The sequence below is a fragment of the Prionailurus viverrinus genome, chromosome A1, assembly GCF_022837055.1.
Source record: "Prionailurus viverrinus isolate Anna chromosome A1, UM_Priviv_1.0, whole genome shotgun sequence".
NCBI classification, from domain to species: domain Eukaryota; kingdom Metazoa; phylum Chordata; class Mammalia; order Carnivora; family Felidae; genus Prionailurus; species Prionailurus viverrinus.
The window spans coordinates 117660419-117682114 of NC_062561.1; the positions used below are offsets into that span (position 1 = coordinate 117660419).

General features: G+C 39.2%; 2 protein-coding genes across 2 annotated transcripts; both read left to right on the forward strand.

The window, feature by feature from the left end:
* The first annotated feature begins 681 nt into the window (after positions 1 to 681).
* Positions 682 to 5587, forward strand: PCDHB4 (protocadherin beta 4). The gene has a single exon (XM_047870333.1). It carries the CDS (start codon positions 2123 to 2125, stop codon positions 4508 to 4510), a length of 2388 nt encoding a protein of 795 aa, XP_047726289.1. The 5' UTR covers positions 682 to 2122; the 3' UTR covers positions 4511 to 5587.
* Positions 5588 to 12678: 7091 nt separating this feature from the next.
* Positions 12679 to 15610, forward strand: LOC125175600 (protocadherin beta-5-like). The gene is made up of 2 exons (XM_047876306.1): positions 12679 to 15142; positions 15218 to 15610. The coding sequence occupies exons 1-2, from the start codon at positions 12890 to 12892 to the stop codon at positions 15275 to 15277; spliced, it is 2313 nt and encodes a 770-aa protein (XP_047732262.1). The 5' UTR covers positions 12679 to 12889; the 3' UTR covers positions 15278 to 15610.
* The last annotated feature ends 6086 nt before the right edge of the window (positions 15611 to 21696 follow it).

Genomic DNA, 21696 nt, shown 5'->3' on the forward strand with positions numbered 1-21696 from the left:
AGATTTGTTCTGAACACTTTAATTTGAATCTAACTAGAACTTCATTATGATATTGTATACAATTTGCTCTTTGTTTTGCCCAGGATATTTGTTTTCCATTTATATCTAAAATAATATTCTTGCTTTTTATTCTTTTCAGTATTTATTTCACTTAATGATCATATATATATTGTATCTCCTCTGATTTGCCTTAAATGTAAAAGAATTCTAAAGTGTATTAATGTTATTATTGCCAATGCTGTATCTCTTATAGGAATTCATTAATAGAACTAGACTCAAAGTAAATTTAATTGAATAGTACTTAGCATGTACTATACTCTCATCTCTGAGAATTCTGTATTTATTTTCAGACATGTTCATGGCTGCATATATGATCTGGCAATAATCTTACATATATAGAAACATGATCATTAGAGTGGATTAATTTATTTTTTCAACTGATATTTTTTAATGATCACCATAATCCAGGCTTCTTTCAAAAATATTTTTTAGGTTTATTTATTTTTGAGAGAGAGACAGAGAGAGAGCGAGCACGAACAAGGGAGAAGTGGAGACAGAGAGAGAGAATCCCAAGCAGGCTCTGCACTCACAGTGCAGAGCCCAATGCGGGGCTTGAGCTCCCAAATCGAATCACCACCTGAGCCAAAATCAAGTGTCAGACACTTAACCAAGGTGCCCCCCAAAATATTTTTATAATACTTTCTGTCACTAACAGAATCTAAGATTATCATGCTTTTAAAATAACTCATTCTACATGAATTATAATTTATTAAGTTAATTAAGTAATTAAATAAAATGACAGGGTATTTAAGGAGGGGAAATCCCGTATGTGCCAAGATAAATGGCACTCCACTTAATATACTAATTGTAACCAACAAACTGGTTAACTGTATCTCAGTTAACTTACTGTATCAGGGCAATTACAATAGCTGCACACTGTGCTGGAACCCATTTTATAAACACGTTTCTTCTCTTTATGATATATGAATAGACAAGGCCTGAGGCACCCTTTGTTCACAGATTAAAATGTTTTAAATCAAGATTTCCTATCCACCCCCCACCCCGCAGTGAGTTGGTTGAAGAATATAGTATCTGGGATACAAAGGATGAATGTGCTAAGAAGCAAACATAAAACATAGATATCTATCTAACAAAGTAAGCTTAAACTTAAACCCTTTATCTTAACAAAATATTATGATTTTTATTCACTTGATTTTGTCTTTATATTATCCTGCTAATAGTCAAGTAGAGTAATCAAATCCTATACCCTTCAGTTTCCTTATCGGTAAAACCCCTTTCATTTACTCTCCAAGTCTATTACTTGGAGAGAATAGAATCAAATTCTAATACTTTTTTATTCCTTCTGAATTTAATGTGGGTTCACACTGTAAAAGGATTCATAACAAATCAAGATGCCTCTTCATTCAACTATATTACTATTTGTACCAGTGTAGCGACATAGAAACTTTCCTTTGAAAAATAGTCTCCCTGAGACCTTGTGATGCAGAACACCTTAACAAGCTTTTGCATCATCATTAATTCCTCCATACTTGGAAATAAACAAATGTAACAATTATGAATTATAATTTTATGACAATTTATCTCCCCTGGTTAGATTATGCAAAGGGAAAATGGAATTCTTTGAAGTTACACTGATTAGAATGTGGGGAGATCAGGGTATCCTCCTGCTTTGTGCTCACAATTACTCTAGCTCATGCAATATAATGAAGTAACCTTGTATATTATGCAATTGGATGGAATAACAAGGTTTGTAAAAGTTATATACACCTTAAAAATAGTTTACATTTGGACCCTTAACAAAATATGCTTTGACTTGAAAATATTAATTTCCCAATCAAGACGCAGGGTGGCGCTGCAGGCTAAGAGTGTGAATAAAGAGCTGTAAAAAGCTCCGTATTCCTTTGTTGCAAAAAGGAATCAAATACACGGAAGAAGCTTTGCCAGCCATACTGGGTTACCAGCGAGTTTGGGCTGGGATAAACGAATTTAAGATTAAAGGCAACTTTATGAGGATTCTACCAAACAAGAAACCAGAATTTAGTATCTCCAGTTTTTTTTGTGGTTGCTAGGAAGGTTTGGATGTAAGCGCCCGGACTCCAACATGAAGACGCCAGAGAGAATTCAACCAAACAGGCAAGTGGTGGCCTTTATTTTGATGGTGTTCTTGTCCCAGGCTTGCCCTGAGCCTATTCGTTATTCTGTGATAGAAGAAACAGAGAGTGGCTCCTTTATAGCCCATCTGGCCAAAGATCTGGGCCTGGGAATTGGGGAACTGACCGCTAGGTCAGCCCGGGTGGTGTCTGACGATGACAAGCAGCGCTTGCAACTGGATCGTCAGACTGGAGATTTGCTTTTGAGGGAGAAAATAGACCGGGAAGAACTATGTGGCTCTGTTGAACCGTGTGTACTGCATTTCCAAGTGTTGCTGGAAACGCCGGTGCAATTTTTTGAAGGAGAATTATCAATCCAGGACATAAATGACCACTCCCCAGTATTCCCGACTGGGGAAATGCTCTTGAAAATACCGGAGAACAGCCAGCCAGGGACTCTGTTTCCGTTGAAATTAGCTCAGGATTTGGATGTGGGTAGCAATGGCCTTCAAAAGTACACTATCAGCCCCAATTCTTATTTTCATGTTCTAACTCGAAATCATAGTGAGGCCAAGAAATACCCAGATTTGGTGCAGGACAAAGCGCTGGATCGAGAGGAGCAGCCTGCGTTCAGCTTAACCCTCATAGCACTGGATGGTGGATCTCCACCTAAGTCTGGCACCATCACGGTGCGAATCCTGATCACAGACGTCAATGACAATGCTCCAGAGTTTGTGCACACCCCATATGAAGTACAGGTCTTGGAAAACAGCTCCCTAGATTCCCCAGTACTTAGTGTCTCAGCTAAAGATATAGATTCTGGAAACTTCGGGAGTGTTTCCTACGGCTTTTTCCAAGCATCAGATGAAATTAAACAAACTTTCTCAATTAATGAAGTCACAGGAGAAATCCGACTGACAAAGAAATTGGATTTTGAACACATTAAATCTTACCACGTAGAAATTGAGGCCATAGATGGCGGAGGCCTTTCTGGAAAAGGCACTGTAGTCATACACGTGGTGGATGTGAACGACAATGCCCCTGAGCTTACAATATCTTCACTCACCAACTCCATCCCAGAAAATGCTCCTGAGACTGTAGTGTCTATCTTCAGAATTCGAGATAGAGACTCTGGAGACAATGGAAAGATGATTTGCTCTATTCCAGATAATTTGCCGTTCCTTCTAAAACCGACTTTCAAGAATTTCTACACGCTGGTAACGGAGAGTCCCCTCGACAGAGAGAGCAGAGCCGAATACAACATCACTATCACCGTCACTGACTTGGGGACCCCCAGGCTGAAAACGCAGCACAACATAACCGTGACGGTCTCCGACGTCAACGACAACGCCCCCGCCTTCAGCCAAACCACCTACACCCTGCGCGTCCGCGAGAACAACAGCCCCGCCCTGCACATCGGCAGCGTGAGCGCCACGGACAGGGACTCGGGCGCCAACGCCCAGGTCACCTACTCGCTGCTGCCGCCCGCGGACCCGCAGCTGCCCCTGGCCTCCCTGGTGTCCATCAACGCGGACAACGGGCAGCTGTTCGCGCTCAGGTCCCTGGATTACGAGGCGCTGCGGGCGTTCGAGTTCGGCGTGCGCGCGGCCGACCGCGGCTCGCCCGCGCTCAGCAGCCAGGCGCGGGTGCGCGTGCTGGTGCTGGACGACAACGACAACGCGCCCTTCGTGCTGTACCCGCCGCAGAACGGCTCTGCGCCCTGCACCGAGCTGGTGCCCAGGGCGGCCGAGGCGGGCTACCTGGTGACCAAGGTGGTGGCGGTGGACGGCGACTCGGGCCAGAACGCCTGGCTGTCGTACCAGCTGCTCAAGGCCACGGAGCCCGGGCTGTTCGGCGTGTGGGCGCACAACGGCGAGGTGCGCACGGCGCGGCTGCTGAGCGAGCGCGACGCCGTCAAGCACAGGCTGGTGGTGCTGGTCAGGGACAACGGCGAGCCGCCGCGCTCGGCCAGCGTCACGCTGCACGTGCTGCTGGTGGACGGCTTCTCGCAGCCCTACCTGCCGCTCCCGGAGGTGGCGGCGGCCGAGGCGCGGGCAGACCCGCTCACCGTCTACTTGGTCGTCGCCTTGGCGTCCGTGTCGTCGCTCTTCCTGTTCTCGGTGCTGGTGTTCGTGGCGGTGCGGCTGTGCAGGCGGAGCCGGGCGGCGTCTGCGGGTCGCTGCTCGGGGCCCGAGGGCCACTTTCCGGGCCACCTGGTGGACGTCAGCGGCGCGGGGACGCTGTCCCAGAGCTACCAGTATGACGTGTGTCTGACGGGAGACCCTAGGACTGGTGAGTTCAAATTCCTGAAGCCGGTATTTCCCAACCTCTTGGTTGAAGACACTGAGAGAGAAATAAAAGAAAACCCCAACTGCAGGAATAGCTTTGTATTCAGTTAAGGATTGTATTTGGTCAAGTCAGCCTCTCCTTAATTTTGGTCAACCTAACTCCCATTGCAACACCTTTCTTTTAAAAAAAATTTGTTGTCTAAATATGTACACCTCTATTCCAACCTATGCGTGTCCCTGATTGTGCCAAATTTTTCTCCTTTTATTAATATTCATTGGACTTGGCATTTTTAGTTAACTGATTAAGTATGTATATTCTCCATATTTGACCTTCTCTTGGTGATTAATCTTTCCATAACTATAAATTACTCAAGTAGCATAAGAAGAAATTTTATTTAAATCGACTTCTTAATGTCTTAAAGCTTTTATGTAATTATGCATTTCTCTATATTTGTGGTGTTCGTCTTTACCGTTAACTTTATCTGTAGAGTGTTTGAAATACCTAGGCTTTGTTCATTGCTCTCCAGGCTCCTCCCTGAATAACCATAAGCATATAACTTATTTGTTTCTCTCAGATTGTACATAAACATGCACTTCCATTAAAATATTAATACACTAAAATTGTGACTTTCTGTTGTGCACACCATGTATGCTAGAATTTAAAAAATGTATTTGATCGATACTTACATGGTACACTGTATGTATTCCATAAATACTAATAATAAATTTTAAAAATTATTCTCATAAATAACTGAAGAGAAAATCTTCTATAATTTGGTGTCAGGTTCACTAAACAAAACTAAGTCACTACTTGGTAAAATCCTTTATAACTATTTCAGAACCTTAAATACACCTTAGATCCTTTCAAAGGATGCAAAACAGGAAAGGCATCATTACTTCCTTGTCCTTCCTTTTCCTCTGTAAATAAAAGTTCAAGTATAATGTATATTTCTTTTGGTTTTCCTGCAGCTTCTCCTCACCTTTCAAAAGAAAGAATTTCTTCTGAGTTTCTCTTATCCTATTCAGGTTTGATTATTGGCTGGTACAAGATTTTCACTTTAAATTACTTTGCAGACATGAACATCCGTTATCAACCAAATAATTATTTACCTTTGATGTCCAAGTTATCTTCTCTTCAATGTAGCTTTGAGGTATTTTATTTCAATTTATCAGTTTTATGTTAAACTTTCATTGTAAGAAATAAGCATTATTTTGCCATTTTGGACAATAAGAACAGAAATAGAAATTAAATAAGAATGAACTTATCTTAAGTGTCGTTGTTTTATGTTGTGTTCAGTAAGCCTAGTAAGCTGATCATGTGGTTTCCAACTAAATTTATATGGATATAAGTATAAGACCTCTTAGTTGAACTTTTGGTACAATGTGAGCAATTAAAGAGTCTGTTTCATAGTCTAAATATTTTTAAATCTCATGGGTCATTCTACTGGAATTTAATTACTTGTACTTATTAACCTTGAATTACTTTTTTCTCTAAGGGTAAAGTGACATAAAAAGGGGAATTACTGGTTAAGTTATTCTTGAAACATAACTTTTAGCCTTCATCCAGTCTAAAAATTGAAATGAGAAAGCAATAAAAATGAGAACAAAATTAAGCACAAGTATATATGGACATAAATTTGGTAGTCAACTTTAACAACTACTGATTAGCTATTATATGAATAGCTTTATGTATGGTGACAAGAAATCTGACTGAAGCTTTCACCAGTGTATTTCACCATTATGAAAATCCAAGTTGACTGTCTCTCTCTCTCTCTCTCTCTCTCTCTCTCTGTCTTTTTGTTTATGTCACGAAATTCCTAATTGTATAATTGCCCAAATGAGACTGGCTAAATAAACACCCAGAACCCACCTTTATGAATTTGTAGGTAAATTTGTGAATTATTTTGTATATTATTTTATGGATTTCTGTATGTATTCATAAAGCACAGATCATTCTTTACCATAAAGCATAGGTCATTCCTTACACCAGACCTTGAAAATCAGTCATTACAATTTAGTAGTAAATATGATCCAAATAACTTGCACAAATGCCTACATAATGAAAAATTGGCCAGTTCTATTGTTGCAAAACAAAAATAAAGAATGGAGGCCAAATATCTTGATAACATTGTTCATTTCAATTCTGTGTTTCTCACATGTTTCTGTTATAAGTGCATACTTTTCCCAGTGTTATTGATAAATAATTGAGAAATAATTTCATTATTAATAATATTAATAATTTTCATGGATAAATAATTTACAGCACTGTAAATTTAAGGTGTACAGCATGATGCTTTGAATTACACATATTGTGAAATGATTACCACAATAGGTTCAGCTAACTTCTATCTTATACATACATCTTTTACAGTTACTTTACTGTTTTTAGGCACAGCATATAGTCAGTTTAACATATGCTGTTTTGGGGGCAGAAATTTTACTGAAGGCATTGTATAGGACTTTACAACCACTTTAAGGACCGAAGTTACAAAATACAGATTTTAAAAAGCCTGAGGTTAAAAGTTATACACTTATTTGGTGGACTTCTGCTTACAGGTAGACTGGATGTATTATCTAACAGCAGAAACAACCACAAAAACTTATTAAAATTCAGAAATTATCTGTTTGAAGCAACAGACAGCAGGTGTTATAATAAGAACAGAAAGGGCTAAGATTTCTGAAAAGGAGAATCCTCTAGTTGTGAACTGACTTCTACAGTTGATTTGCCCTGAGGAAATTTGTCTTAGAACAGACAAAAGGCTCTTGCTAGGGGTAGAGCACATTCATTAGCCTTCCGCAGACTGGAAGATTCAAGCTCAAGGCCAGTTTTCCCCTCAGGATACTTGTCAAACTCAGGGACATTCCATTTAGTCTTTTAGAAGACTAAAAACCTAGGTAAAAAAAAAAAATCTCTGAATTGCAGAGTGCACTTTTGATAGTCTTGATGCATCAAGATTAGGGTTTAGAAACTGCCATGGGAAGGGACTGTGGACAATACACTAAGTTCTGAACTGGTAATGCTGGAGGGTTAGGTGTTATTAGGACTGCAAAGCAGCTTGACTAATTACAGTGCCTGTTTGGATTAAGGAAATTGGATTTTACATGATTCAAGTTAATGGGAAAAGGTGAACTCTTTTTGGAAAAAGATAATATCATCTGGATCCTGGACAGCTTTTTACATAAATAATGAGAATTCAATAAAAAAAACTACTAGGAAGACATACAAAAAACTGGTTGACATGAAAAAAACCTAGAGAAAAAACAGACAATACAAACAGATACTAGAATTTACTGACAATGATGTTAAAATAAGTATGACTAATAGATTGTAAAGAATAGAGAAAATAGGGGCACCTGGGTGTCTCAGTCGGTTAAGTGTCCGACTTCAGCTCAGGTCATGATCTCACACTCTGTGAGTTCGAGCCCTGCGTCAGGCTCTGTGCTGACAGCTCGGAGCCTGGAGCCTGCTTCAGCTTCTGAGTCTCCCTCTCTCTCTTCCCCTCCTCTGCTTATGCTGTGTCTCTCTCTGTCTCAAAAATAAATAAAAACATTTTTAAAATTTTTTAAAAAGAATAGAGAAAACAAAAGAGAATTTCACCAGAGAATTGACATTTAAAATAGAAACTCATTACAGAACAGAAAAATATAATATCTGAAATTAAAAGCTATTAAGGTAGTTTATGACTTAGTAGATATAAAGGAATACAGGATTAATGAATGAAAGACAGGCCAATATAAAATATCCAAAAAGCAGCATAGGAAAAAATACTGAAAAATACAGAAACATATATGGCCTTTTGTGGCAACGTGGATGGAACTGGAGTGTTATGCTAAGTGAAATAAGTCATACAGAGAAAGATACCATATGTTTTCACTCTTATGTGGATACTGAGAAACTTAACAGGAGACCATGGGGGAGTGGAAGGGGGAAAAAAATACAGAGAGGGAAGGAGGCAAACCATAAGAGACTCTTAAAAACTGAGAATAAACTGAGGGTTGTTGGGGGGTGGGAGGTAGGGGAAAGTGGATGATGGACAATGAGGAGGGCACCTGTTGGGATGAGCACTGGGTTTTGTATGGAAACCAATTTGACAATAAATTTCATATAAAAAAGAAAGAAAGATACAGAAAAGAACATAATTGACAAGTGAGACATAATGAAAAACTCTAATATACATAGGACTGTAATCCTAAAAGGAGAAGAGATACTAGGAATGGAGAATAAGCAATGTTTGAAGAGATAATGATGAAGAATTTGTACAAATCCTTCATCACTCAAAATGCTCAGGGAAACCCAGTCAATAGAAATAAAATACAGGGGCACCTGGGTGGCTCAGTTGGTTAAGCCTCTGACTTTGGCTCAGGTCATGATCTCATGGTTCGGTTCATGAGTTCCAGCTCCGTGTTGGGCTCTGTGCTGACAGGTCAGAGCCTGGAGCCTGCTTCAGATTCTGTGTCTCCTCTCTCTGCCCCTCCCATGCTCCCATGTCTGTCTGTCTGTCTGTCTGTCTCTCTCTCTTTCTCAAAAATAAACATTAAAAAATTTTTAAAAAGAGAAATAAAATACAAAATACAACTAGGAAATATCATAGGAAAACTGCTGAAGACCAGCGTCAAGGAGAAAATCTTAAAAGCAACCACATAAAAATGACACATTACTCTTAAAGGAGCAACAATAAAATGGAGAGCTGGCTTTTCAACATAAATCATGAAACCAAAAGACAAAGAAATGAGGTCTTTAAGGTCGTGGGAAAAAGAAACCAGATTAGCACTCTTCTATCATCAGAAAATATCCTTCAAAAATAAAGTTTTCAAACAGATAAAAACCAAGAGAATTAATCATAGTCACATTTGCACCAAAACAAATGTTTTTAGTAGAATTCACTGGGTAGAGGGAGAACAGTCCTAAAGGAATCAGACTTGCAGGAAGAAACGAAGAGCAACAGGAAGAATAAATATAAATTAATATTGATTATACGAGGCAAAAACAGTTTCTTAAAAGATTTAAAATATATACAAGATTTAAATTCATGACAACAATAATGTAAAGGGGAAGATGATATAGATACAGTCGATGAGTTCTAAGGTTCTAAGAATGATCATGGAAGTAGTAAAATTAAAAAGTTTGTATCAGACTCTTGTAGATCAAAGATACATGCTTTAATCTGTAGGATAATTACTACAAAATTAACTAAAAAACTAACTGAAGGAAAATGAAAAATAACAAATATCTGAATAGTCTAAAAATAACAAAACTTTAGGGACAAATAGAAAAAAATAGATGGTAAATATAAATAGAGAATTATCAAATATTACATCAATCGTGGTTAGATTAAATAACCAATTAAACAACCAAAAGTTTTCAGACTATGGGGCGCCTGGGTGACAGTTAGTTGGTTAAGCATCTGACTCCTGATTTCCACTCCAGTCATGATCTCAATGTTTATGAGTTTGAGCGACATGTCAGGCTGTGTGCTGACAGTGCAGAGCCTGCTTGGGATTCTGTCTCTCCCTTTCCCTGACCCTCCCCCGCTTGTGCTCTCTCTTTCTCTCTCTCTAAATAAACTTTAAAAAATGACATGATTGTACATATAAAAAGTCGTAAAGAATCTCTTGATGATTAGGCTTAATAAATAAACTAGTTAGCAATTCCACTGGTTATAAGGTAGCATAAAATATAAATTGTATTTCTGATAGCAACAAAAATCCTAAAATTAAAAATTTTAAGTATAATTTACAATAGTTTAAAAAATATCAATTATCTAGAAACTAACAGAATATGTGTAAGACATATACTGAAAAACTATAAAATATTGAGAAAGGTTAAAGATCTAAATAAACAGAGGATATATAATTTTCAATAGTTGGAAGACTCAATGTTGGGAATATGTCAATTATCCCTAGTCTATAGATGGAATAAAATTCTAAACAAAATTTCAGCAGATTTCTTTGTAAAAATTGACAGGCCAAATCTAGAGATTATATAGAAATGCAAAGGGACAAGAAGAACCAAAACAATCTTGAAGAAAAAGAATGAAAGTGGAGGACTTATTTATTAAGTAATTTCTATACCTGACATGGGGCCTGAACTCACAACCCTGAGATCAAGAGTCACAAGCTTTTCTGACAGACCCAGCCAAATGCCCCAATAATAATGACTATTATAAAGCTATAGTAATTAAGAAAATATGGTATTGCAGGATAAATTAAGGGAAAAATGGAAAGAAGAGTCTTGAATACACCTATGGTCACCTGATTTATAACAAAAATGACACTTCAAAAACAAAGGGGAATGAAACTTCTCAAAAGATAGTGCAAAATCTGGATATTTTTATGAAAAATGATGTAACCCTAACTTCATATGAAAAAAATTCTGGAATACTATAGCTCTAAATGTGAAAGGTAAAGCAATTGATTTTTCAAAAACACCAAACAAGAATATTTCCATGACCTTGAGATGTGCAAATGTTTCAAGAGAACACAAAAAAGTGTTTTTTTAATGTTTATTTATTTTGAGAGAGAGAGTGAGTGCAGGAGCCGGGGGGGGGGGGGGTGGTGCAGAGAGAGAAGAGAGAATTCCAAGCAGACTCCATGCCCAGCATGGAGCCGGACTAGGGGCTCATTCCAACAGACCATGAGATCATGACCTGAACCAAAAACAAGAGTGGGATACTTAACTGATTGAGCCACCCCAAGAACACAAAAAGTCTTAAAACCATAAATTAAAAAATATTGATAAATTAGACTAAAAATAAGAAGTTTTGTTCATCAAAGATAGCACAAGAGAACTAAAATGCAAGCCATAGAGTAGGAGAAGATATTTGCCATACTTACTTCTGAAAAAGTGCTTATACTCAGAATATAATAAGGAACTTCTAAAGATTGATAAGAAAAAAAGGCAAATGCCCTAAATAGATAGACCAAAGACAAGCACTTCACAAGAATGTGTCCTAATAGCCATTAAACTTGTGAAAAAAAGTGCTCAGTTTAATTAATCAAGGAATTGCTAAAGTTACAATATGATATCACTACACACTCATCAGAGTGGTTAAAATTAAAAGACAATATCAAGTGTTGACAAGGACATGGAACAACTGGAACTGTCATTCTTTGCTGGTTTTCGTGGAACCACATTTGTAAACTTCTGCAATATCTGTTAAAGCTAAATATATATTCATGTCTTATAACACAGAAGTCTAACTCGTAGGAATATATTCAACATAAATGCTCCCATAGACACTAAAAGACATGTTCAAGAATGTTCATAGCAGCACTATCCAAAATACCCTCAAACTGGAGCACCCAATCAATTGGAGAATAAACAAATAGTAGTACAGTCATACAATAGAATAATATAAAGCACTGAGAATAAAATTAATTAGGATAGTGTGTAACAGATGAATTTTACAAACATAATGCTGAGTAAAAGAAGCCAAACATAAAAGAGAAATACTCCATAAGTCCATTTGTATAAAAGTTAAAAAAAAAAAAAAGAGGGGTGCCTGGGTGGCTCAATCGGTTAAGCGTATGACTTCGGCCTAGGTCATGATCTCGCGGTCCATGAGTTCAAGCCCTGCGTCGGGCTCTGTGCTGACTGCTCAGAGTCTGGAGCCTGTTTCAGATTCTGTGTCTCCCTCTCTCTCTGACCCTCCCCCGTTCATGCTCTGTCTCTCTCTGTCTCAAAAATAAACGTTAAAAAAAAAAGTTAAAGAAACGAATCTATGATAATAGAAGTCAGAAGCATGCTTACATTTAGCAGGGAGGGTAATGAGCACACAAAAACAGAAGGGGGCTTCAAGGGTTTTGGTAACAGTTTTAACTTAGGTTCTACTTATACAAGTGTGCTCACTTCATGAAAATGTATTGAGTTGTACACTTAGAATGTGTACCCTTTTCTGATATATATTTCAAAATAGTGACTTTTTAAAAATTGTAAACTTTTGTAAACATCAGTTATCACTTCTTTCTTAAATATAATCAAACCCACAAGAGAAAGTTTCTTCTCAAAATGTATTTTATGAGGAACACTAATATATCATTTCAGTTTGTTCTGAAAAGTGTTCTTTTACTGAAAGCTAACCCAACAGATATTTCTTTAGAACTTCCACTACTTAAGAACTGGAGAAACGATCGGGCGCACTTCTGTGACTTAAAAGGACATTGGTATGACAACAGTTATAATTTGGAATGAAATGGCAAATACTATATGCAATAGTAAATAAGGACGCCTGGTGGCGCTGCAGGCTAGGAGTATGAATGAAAAAGCTCTGTGACTATGCCGGACGCCATTAAGCTGGGACTCAGAATAATGAATGCTTCCTGAAAGACGGAAGTATTTTAGGTAAGATCTAGGGGCAGATGTCTTCAGAGAGGACATCATTCTAGGGCGAGTCAGTCAGAAAGATCTAATTCAAGGTTATTTAACCAAATCATCTGGGTCGACCGTATACAGAGGTGAAGAAACTGCACCACATGAATTTGGTCTGAACAATGGAGACAGCGCTAGCAAAAACGCCACAGAAAAGGCAAGTTCTCTTTCTTGCTATATTGATGCTTTTGTGGGAGGCTGGCTCTGACTCAATTAGGTATTCCATTCCAGAAGAAACAGAAAGTGGCTCCTTTGTGGCCAACCTGGCAAAGGACCTGGGGCTCAGGGTGGGGGAACTAGCTACTCGAGGCGCGCGAATCCATTACAAAGGAAACAAACAGCTCTTGGAACTGGATGTAGAAACCGGGAATTTGCTGCTATATGAAAAACTAGACCGGGAGGTGCTGTGCGGAGTGACAGATCCCTGTATACTGTACTTCCAGTTATTACTGGAAAACCCGGTGCAGTTTTTTCAGGCTGATCTGCAGCTCACAGATATAAATGACCATTCCCCAGAGTTCCTAGACAAGGAAATGCTCCTCAAAATCCCAGAAAGCGTTCAGCCTGGGACTTTATTTCCTTTGAAAATAGCTCAGGACTTTGACATAGGTAGCAACACTGTTCAGAACTACACAATCAGCCCCAACTCCCATTTTCATGTTGTCACTCATAATCGCGGAGATGGCAGAAAATACCCAGAGCTCATGCTGGACAAATCGCTGGACCGGGAGGAGCAGTCTGAACTCAGTTTAACCCTTACGGCGCTGGATGGTGGGGATCCACCTAGGTCCGGGACCACTGCAGTCCGTATTGAAGTCGTGGACATCAATGATAATGCCCCTGCGTTTTTACAGTCGCTCTATGAGGTACAGGTCCCGGAGAACAGCCCCCCAAACTCCTTAGTTGTCGTTGTCTCTGCCCAAGATTTAGATGCAGGAACATATGGGAATGTACGCTACACTCTATTCCAAGGCAATCAAGTTATTCAACCATTTGTAGTAGACGAAATAACAGGAGAAATTCATCTGAAAAAGGCATTGGATTTCGAGGCAACTCGATACTATAACGTGGAAATTGCAGGCACAGACGGTGGGGGCCTTTCAGGAAAATGCACTGTAGCTATAGAAGTTGTGGATGTGAATGACAACGCCCCCGAACTGACCATGTCAACGCTCACAAGCACAACTCCAGAAAACTCCCCAGAGACTGTAGTTGCTGTTTTCAGTGTTTCTGATCCAGACTCCGGGGACAACGGTAGGATGGTTTGCTCCATCCAGAACGATCTTCCTTTTCTCTTGAAACCCACATTCAAGAACTTTTACACCCTAGTTACAGAAAAGCCACTGGACAGAGAAAGCCAAGCTGAGTACAACATCACCATCACCGTCACCGACTTGGGGACCCCCAGGCTGAAAACGCAGCACAACATAACCGTGACGGTCTCCGACGTCAACGACAACGCCCCCGCCTTCAGCCAAACCACCTACACCCTGCGCGTCCGCGAGAACAACAGCCCCGCCCTGCACATCGGCAGCGTGAGCGCCACGGACAGGGACTCGGGCGCCAACGCCCAGGTCACCTACTCGCTGCTGCCGCCCGCGGACCCGCAGCTGCCCCTGGCCTCCCTGGTGTCCATCAACGCGGACAACGGGCAGCTGTTCGCGCTCAGGTCCCTGGATTACGAGGCGCTGCGGGCGTTCGAGTTCGGCGTGCGCGCGGCCGACCGCGGCTCGCCCGCGCTCAGCAGCCAGGCGCGGGTGCGCGTGCTGGTGCTGGACGACAACGACAACGCGCCCTTCGTGCTGTACCCGCCGCAGAACGGCTCTGCGCCCTGCACCGAGCTGGTGCCCAGGGCGGCCGAGGCGGGCTACCTGGTGACCAAGGTGGTGGCGGTGGACGGCGACTCGGGCCAGAACGCCTGGCTGTCGTACCAGCTGCTCAAGGCCACGGAGCCCGGGCTGTTCGGCGTGTGGGCGCACAACGGCGAGGTGCGCACGGCGCGGCTGCTGAGCGAGCGCGACGCCGTCAAGCACAGGCTGGTGGTGCTGGTCAAGGACAATGGCGAGCCGCCGCGCTCGGCCAGCGTCACGCTGCACGTGCTGCTGGTGGACGGCTTCTCGCAGCCCTACCTGCCGCTCCCGGAGGTGGCGGCGGCCGAGGCGCGGGCAGACCCGCTCACCGTCTACTTGGTCGTCGCCTTGGCGTCCGTGTCGTCGCTCTTCCTGTTCTCGGTGCTGGTGTTCGTGGCGGTGCGGCTGTGCAGGCGGAGCCGGGCGGCGTCTGCGGGTCGCTGCTCGGGGCCCGAGGGCCACTTTCCGGGCCACCTGGTGGACGTCAGCGGCACGGGGACGCTGTCCCAGAGCTACCAGTACGAGGTGTGTCTTCGGGGAGGCTCGGGGACTAGTGAGTTCAAGTTCTTGAAGCCGATTATCCCGAACTTCCCTCCCCAGGGCATTGGAAAGGAAATGGAGGAAAACGCCACCTTCCGGAATAGCTTTGGATTCAATTAGGGATCTGATCACAATGCCGTGAGTTTTGTCATTTATCTCTAATTTCCCCAAATACCAAGTTTGAGAGCGTCATGGAGAAAAATCCCACCTTCAGGTATGATTTCCCTGAATTTATCCTTTTCAACTTTATCTTGCCCAATTTTGGGAAAACTGAATTCTCTGTCACTGCATCTATGTATACACAGTGCCATCCCAAATCTATGCATGCTGTTGACTTTCCTAAAATGTTTGCTTTTGATGGTATTTGTCAGGATAAGCTGTCTTAATGAAATCAAATACTGTTTTTCTCTGTATTCTGTCCATTCTGTTTCATCACACTGTTTTTGATGCTAAATAGCAAAAATAAAAAGGTTTTACATAATTTTATTTTGTTTTCAAAGGAATACATGCAAATGATAATGAATGTAATATGTGAGAAAACTTGACAAAAAGCAACAGCAATGTTCTAACTACTCTTCTTTCCTAGCTTTCATCCATACTGGCAAACATTTTTTAAACAATTTTTATTGAATTATACGTACAGAAAAGGGAACAAATCATAATTTCAATGTGTTTTCAGAAAGTTAACATACTTGGTACCAGCATCTTGGTGGTTAGTAATGAAACGTTACTAACATTTCAGGTGCCACACAAATTACCCCTTAAAGTCACTACCAGCCCAAGTATAACAATATCCTGACTTCCAATACTATGATTTACTTTTGCCTGTTTTGAATTTATATAATTGGAATAGTAGAGTATGAACTGCTTTGTGTCTGGCTGATTTCACTCAACATTATGTTTATGATATTTGTCCATGACAATGCTTTTAATTTTAGTTTTTCATTCTCATTGCTGTATAGTATTCCACTGTATGAATATTTTACAATTTATGACCCATCCCACTATAGACGGATATTTGGGTTGGTGCACAGTTTGCCTGTTTGAATAGTACTACTTTGAACATTCTCATACACGTCCTTTGGCAAACATGTATATGCATTTCTGTTGGTATATACCTAGGGGTGAAATTGCTGCTCATTTAGTAAGTACATGTTCCCTTTTTGTAGATTCTTCCAAATAGTTTCCAAAGTGGTTGTACCAGTTTACACTGCTCTCAGTACTGTCTGGATGTACCAGTTCCTCCATATTTTTGCCAACACTTTCATTTTATCCCATTGGAAAGTACCTTTAAACCTTTTATCTCTAGTCCTTTTTATATTCTTTTTTTATTACTAAAGAATATGTTTGTAACCTTTTCATAAAGTCTAAACAATTTCCTTAATTTCCTGCTACTGTTGTCTAGTACCTAGCACACTTAAAACTTCTCTCATTCATCCTTTACATAGAGCTCTGTCACTATTTTCCAGTACTTCCCTGAACAAGCTGAAACCCTCCATTTATTGTTCATAACAACAGTTCCTTTCATTTACTTGTCTGACAGAAAAAATACAATTCTTACTTTTTTCTCTTACTTCTTTCTCCCTTACACTTTACAACCTCTGTCAAATTAACTTACACTTTTATATAGTCCAGATTGATGACATTTTTACTCTATAACCATAGCTAAGAATAGAATTCCCCCTTTTGTCTATATATCTGTTGTAGAATCTGAAATCACTATTAAAAATTCACTTTTAATGACCATTATATTATGAATGCCCTGTAACCAAAGATCACAAGGACACACTGGATCAGAACAAAGCTGAGTTTATTGACTTGTTGTAACAAGGGAGACTGCACATTCTGGGAAAGCTTTGGTCACCTTAGTAATAGCTCCTTAAAAAAGTATAAGGTTTGTGTTTGGTAGTTTTCCATAGGGCTCAAGGAAGTAGCCCTGGACTGGATGCTTCCAGTGAATGGGAGTAATTCTACTATAGGGTATCTTATTGAATTGTATTCAGGAAATGAGAAGAACTAAGGGAGATTAAAATGTAATTGTTTTTTTAAAAACCAGCATTCAATCATAATCAGCCAGGACAGAGTACTCTGGGCATTGTTTTGGTTTATACAATGTTCTTGTTTTTGACTGTGCTCAAGCATGATCATGATGTCATCTTATTGCAGTTTTGTTCCATCTGATCACAATCCCTCTTTAATGATGTTGTTCTGTGAAGTTGTTTATATTCAACAGGAGATCATGGCCTATTTGTGAGTGCCACGCCAATTCCTATGTATAAGAGACTGATTTTCTCAAAATATTCATTGCACTATAAAATTCCTAGAAGAAAGCATAGGAGAAAAGCTTCATGACATTGAATTTGGTGGTGATTTCTTGGCTTTCACAACAAAACACATGGAACAAAGCGAAAATAGACCAATGAGACTACATCAAACTTAAAAAATTTTGTGCACCAAAGAACACCATCAACAGTGAAAAGGCAACCTATGGAATGGGAGAAAATATTTGCAAATACTATATCTGATATGGGGTTAATGTCCATAATATTTAAGAACTCCTACAACCCAACAAAAACAAAAAAAATCAAATAACCTGATTAAAAAATGAGCAAAGGACTTAGATATTTCTCCAGAGATGATATGCAGATGACCAACAAACATATGAAAAAATGTTCAACATCACTAATCATCAGAGAAATGGAAATCCAAACCACAATGTAGTGTCACCCTACACACATTAGGATGACTGCTATCAAAAAAACAAAAACAAAAACAAAAACAGAAAATAGCAAGTGTTCAAAAGGATGTGGAGAAACTATTCCCTCCGTGCACTGTTGGTGAGATTGTAGAATGGTGCAACTGCTATAAAAAACAGTATGAAGTCTTCTCAAAAAAGTGTAAAAGAGAACTTTTATATGATCTGGCAATCCCATATCTGGGTATATACCTAAAGGAATTGAAAGCAGGGTCTCAAAGATACTTGTGCACCCATGTTCATAGCAGCAGTATTCACAACTGGCCAGAGGTGGAACCAACCCAAATACCCATGTATGGAATCTTAAAAAAGGAAGGGAAGCCTATCACATGCTACAACGTGGATGAACTTTGAGGGCATTATTCTAAGTGAAAGAAGATAGTCACAAAAAGGCAAATACAGTATGATTCCACTTATATGATGTATCCAAGTTTGTTAAATTCATACAAACAGAAAGTAGAATGGTGCCTACCAGGGACTGGGCAAGGAGGAAAAGGAGAGTTTTTGTTTGATGGGTATAGAGTTTCAGATTTGCAAAATGGAAACGTTCTGGAGATCTGCTTCTCAACAATGTGAATGTACTTAACACTATGGAACTGTATACCTAAAAATGGTTATGATGGTAAATTTTGTGTTACATTTTTTAACCGCAGTAAAATACATTGCTCACTGCAGAGCCATATTACTTAAGGACTGTATTTTCTGCTCCTTTGATCTACTGTTGTGTTTCCTGTGCCATTGAAAATACAGTGTGCCTAGAATCAAGATAAAATAAATTCACCATTTTATTTTATTTTACTTTACTTTAGGTTACTTTTTCTTTTTTAGAGAGAGAGCACACAAGTGGGGGGCAGAGGCACAGGGAGAGAGAGGGAGGGGGGGGGCGGGGAAATCCCAAGCAGGCTCCATGCTTAGCACAGAGCCTGATGTGGGACTTGATCCCACAACCCTGGGATCATGACCTGAACAGAAATCAAGAGTCAGATTTAGCCAACTGAGCCACCCAGGTGCTACAGATTCACCATTTTAGACTCCATCAGTTGGCTTTACCATATCTTCAAATATTTCTAAATAATTCAGGTTCCCATAACTCTTACCTGAAGCTCTCTTTCTGCTTCTATCTGGACTAAATGATCTCTAAATGTGTACAAAACTATCATCTTGTTTTTATACCTCTCCTAGTTAAGCCCATTGTTTGATAGATTACTTATCTCCTATTTTTAAAGCCCTCTCTGTGCTACAGTATATCCTCAAGTGGATTCCTAAGAGAGGGCACATGAAAAATAAACTCTGTCTCTGCATGTCTGAAAATGCATTTAGTTTTCTTTTACACTTCATTGATGTGCTATATAGTATATATGTCATGTAATGTCCTAAAAATTCTAAAAATTCCTGCCTTTTCATATCTGGGATCATTTCATCTCTACTATTATTTCCTTAATAACTGTATTCCTAACTTTATTTTTTTCTGAGCCTTGTGTTTTGTCAGTTATTGAACATTCTCAATAATATCTCTAGTTTCTTATATTTCTCCTTTATTTTACATCTTTGGTTTTTCCTCGCCATCCTCTTTTAAAGTGAGTCCCTCACTTTATTTTGAGCATTTCTGTTTCTTCCCCTAGGAGAAGTGTTGATATTTGTTGCTACAGGATGCAGGGATATCCTGGCAACTTCACAGCAGAAGAGTGACATGCTGAAAACAGGGGAAAACCCTCATGATGTCAAATCTGGTAATCCACACCAAATTTCTGAAAACTAAAGAGAAGGAAAAAATCTTGATGACAGTGACAGTAGATTTCTCACCAAAAACCATGGGAGTCAGAAACAAGTGACACATACTTTTCAAGTGCTGAAAGAAAAGAAATGTTAAAAGAATCATATATCCAGTGAAAATACCTTTCAGGAAGAGAATTTGTTGCCAGTAGACCTACCCTAAAAGACTGGCTGACGGAAGTTCTCCAAACAGAAAGGAATCAATTAAAAAAAGAATCTTGGAACATCAGGAAAGAAGAACACAGTAAATAAAAATATGGTTAAATGCCATAGACATTCCTTCTCCTCTTGAGTTTTCTAAATTATGTTTGATGGTTGAATCCCAAATTATATATGATTATGTCTGATTAGTTCTAAGTATATATTGAGGAAATACTTAAGACAGCTTTAAATGGGGGAGGTTAAAGGGAAGACAGCTTTAAATGGGGGAGGTAAAGTTTTCTACCATTCTCTTGAACTGGTAAAATGACATACCAGTAAACTGTAATAAGTTAAGTATGGAGCAACTACTATAAAAGCTATACAGTGTGATGCACCAAAAAATGCTATAGATAAATCAAAGTGGAATTCTAAAAAAGTGTCCTAATAAACTACAAGAAAAGCAGGAAAAAGAAAACAGAAACAAAAAACAGAACAAATATAAAAGAAAAAATAAAATGTCAGGCTTAGGCTCTACTATATCAGTAATTAGATTTAATGTAAATGGTCTAACATATCAGTAATTACATTTAATGCAAATGGTCTGAACACACCAATCAAAACAAAGAGATTGATATAATGTGTTTAAAAATGACCAACTGTATGCTGTCTACAAGAAACTTCACTTCAAATATGATATAGGCAGGTTGAATGTAAAAAGATGGAAAACATATTATGCAAATGTTGATAAAAATGTATTAGGAGTGGCCATACTAATGTCAGATAAAGTGACATCAGAGGAAAGAAAATGACCAGAGACAGAGTAGGACATTAGGTAATGATAAAAGAAGACATAGCATTCCTAAATACGTATACATATTTACAAACAACAAAGGTACAAAATACATGAAGCAAAAACTGACAAAACTGAAAGGAGAAATAGATCTACAATAAAAGTTGGATACTTCAATACAGAAAATCAGCAAGAACACAGAACCGAACAACACCCTCAACAGGATGGATGTAATCCATATTTACAGAACACCTAGCCAAAAATACCAGAATACACATTCTTTTCAAATGCTTCCCAAAAATATGCAAAATAGACTGTGTAAACAAGGCCATACACAAACTTCAATCAATTTGAAAGAATTGAAATCATACAGTGTGGGTTCTCCATTCACAATAGAATCAAACTAAAAAACATAAAGTAACAGGAAAATCTTCAAATGCTTGAAAATGAAACATTTCTAATTAATCCATGGATCAAAGGCAAAATCTCAAGGAATATAAAAAATACATCAAGCTGAACTAAAAATGAAAAGACAGCAAATTAAAATTTATAAGACACAGCTAAAGCAGTGCAGAGGGACATTTGTAGCACTAAATGCATATTAGAAAAGAGGAAGGGGCGCCTGGGTGGCTCACTAGGTTAAGCATCTTGACTCTTGATTTCAGTTCAGATCATGATGTCACAGTTCGTTGAGTTCCAGCCCTGCGTGGGACTTATCACTGATGGCGTGGAGCCTGTCTGGGATTCTTTTTCTCTCCTTCTCTTTCTGCCCTGCCTCTGTGCACATGTGATGTTTCTCTCTCTCAAACTTAAAAAAAATTTTTAAAGAAAAGAGGAAAAGTCCCAATCATCTAATCTCCCACCTCCAGAATCTAGAAAAATAAGAGAAAACCCAAAGCAAGCAGGAGAAGCAGGAGGAAGGAAATAGTGTAAATAATAGAAGAAACCAATTAAATTCCAAATAAAAATAATAGAGAAAACCAATGAAATAAAAAGTTGATTCTTTGAAAAAATAAAACTGACAGACATCTAACAAGGAAGTCTTCCCCAAACATTTGAGATTTCAAATGTGTTTAGCAT

What these genes read in the sequence shown, in the direction of transcription:
- PCDHB4 (XM_047870333.1), top strand. Translation starts at nt 2,123, where the DNA reads ATGAAGACGCCAGAGAGAATTCAACCAAACAGGCAAGTGGTGGCCTTT.
- LOC125175600 (XM_047876306.1), top strand. Translation starts at nt 12,890, where the DNA reads ATGGAGACAGCGCTAGCAAAAACGCCACAGAAAAGGCAAGTTCTCTTT. An exon ending in CCCAGAGCTACCAGTACGAG is followed by an intron (nt 15,143 to 15,217) that starts GTGTGTCTTCGG and finishes TTCCCTCCCCAG; the next exon opens with GGCATTGGAAAGGAAATGGA.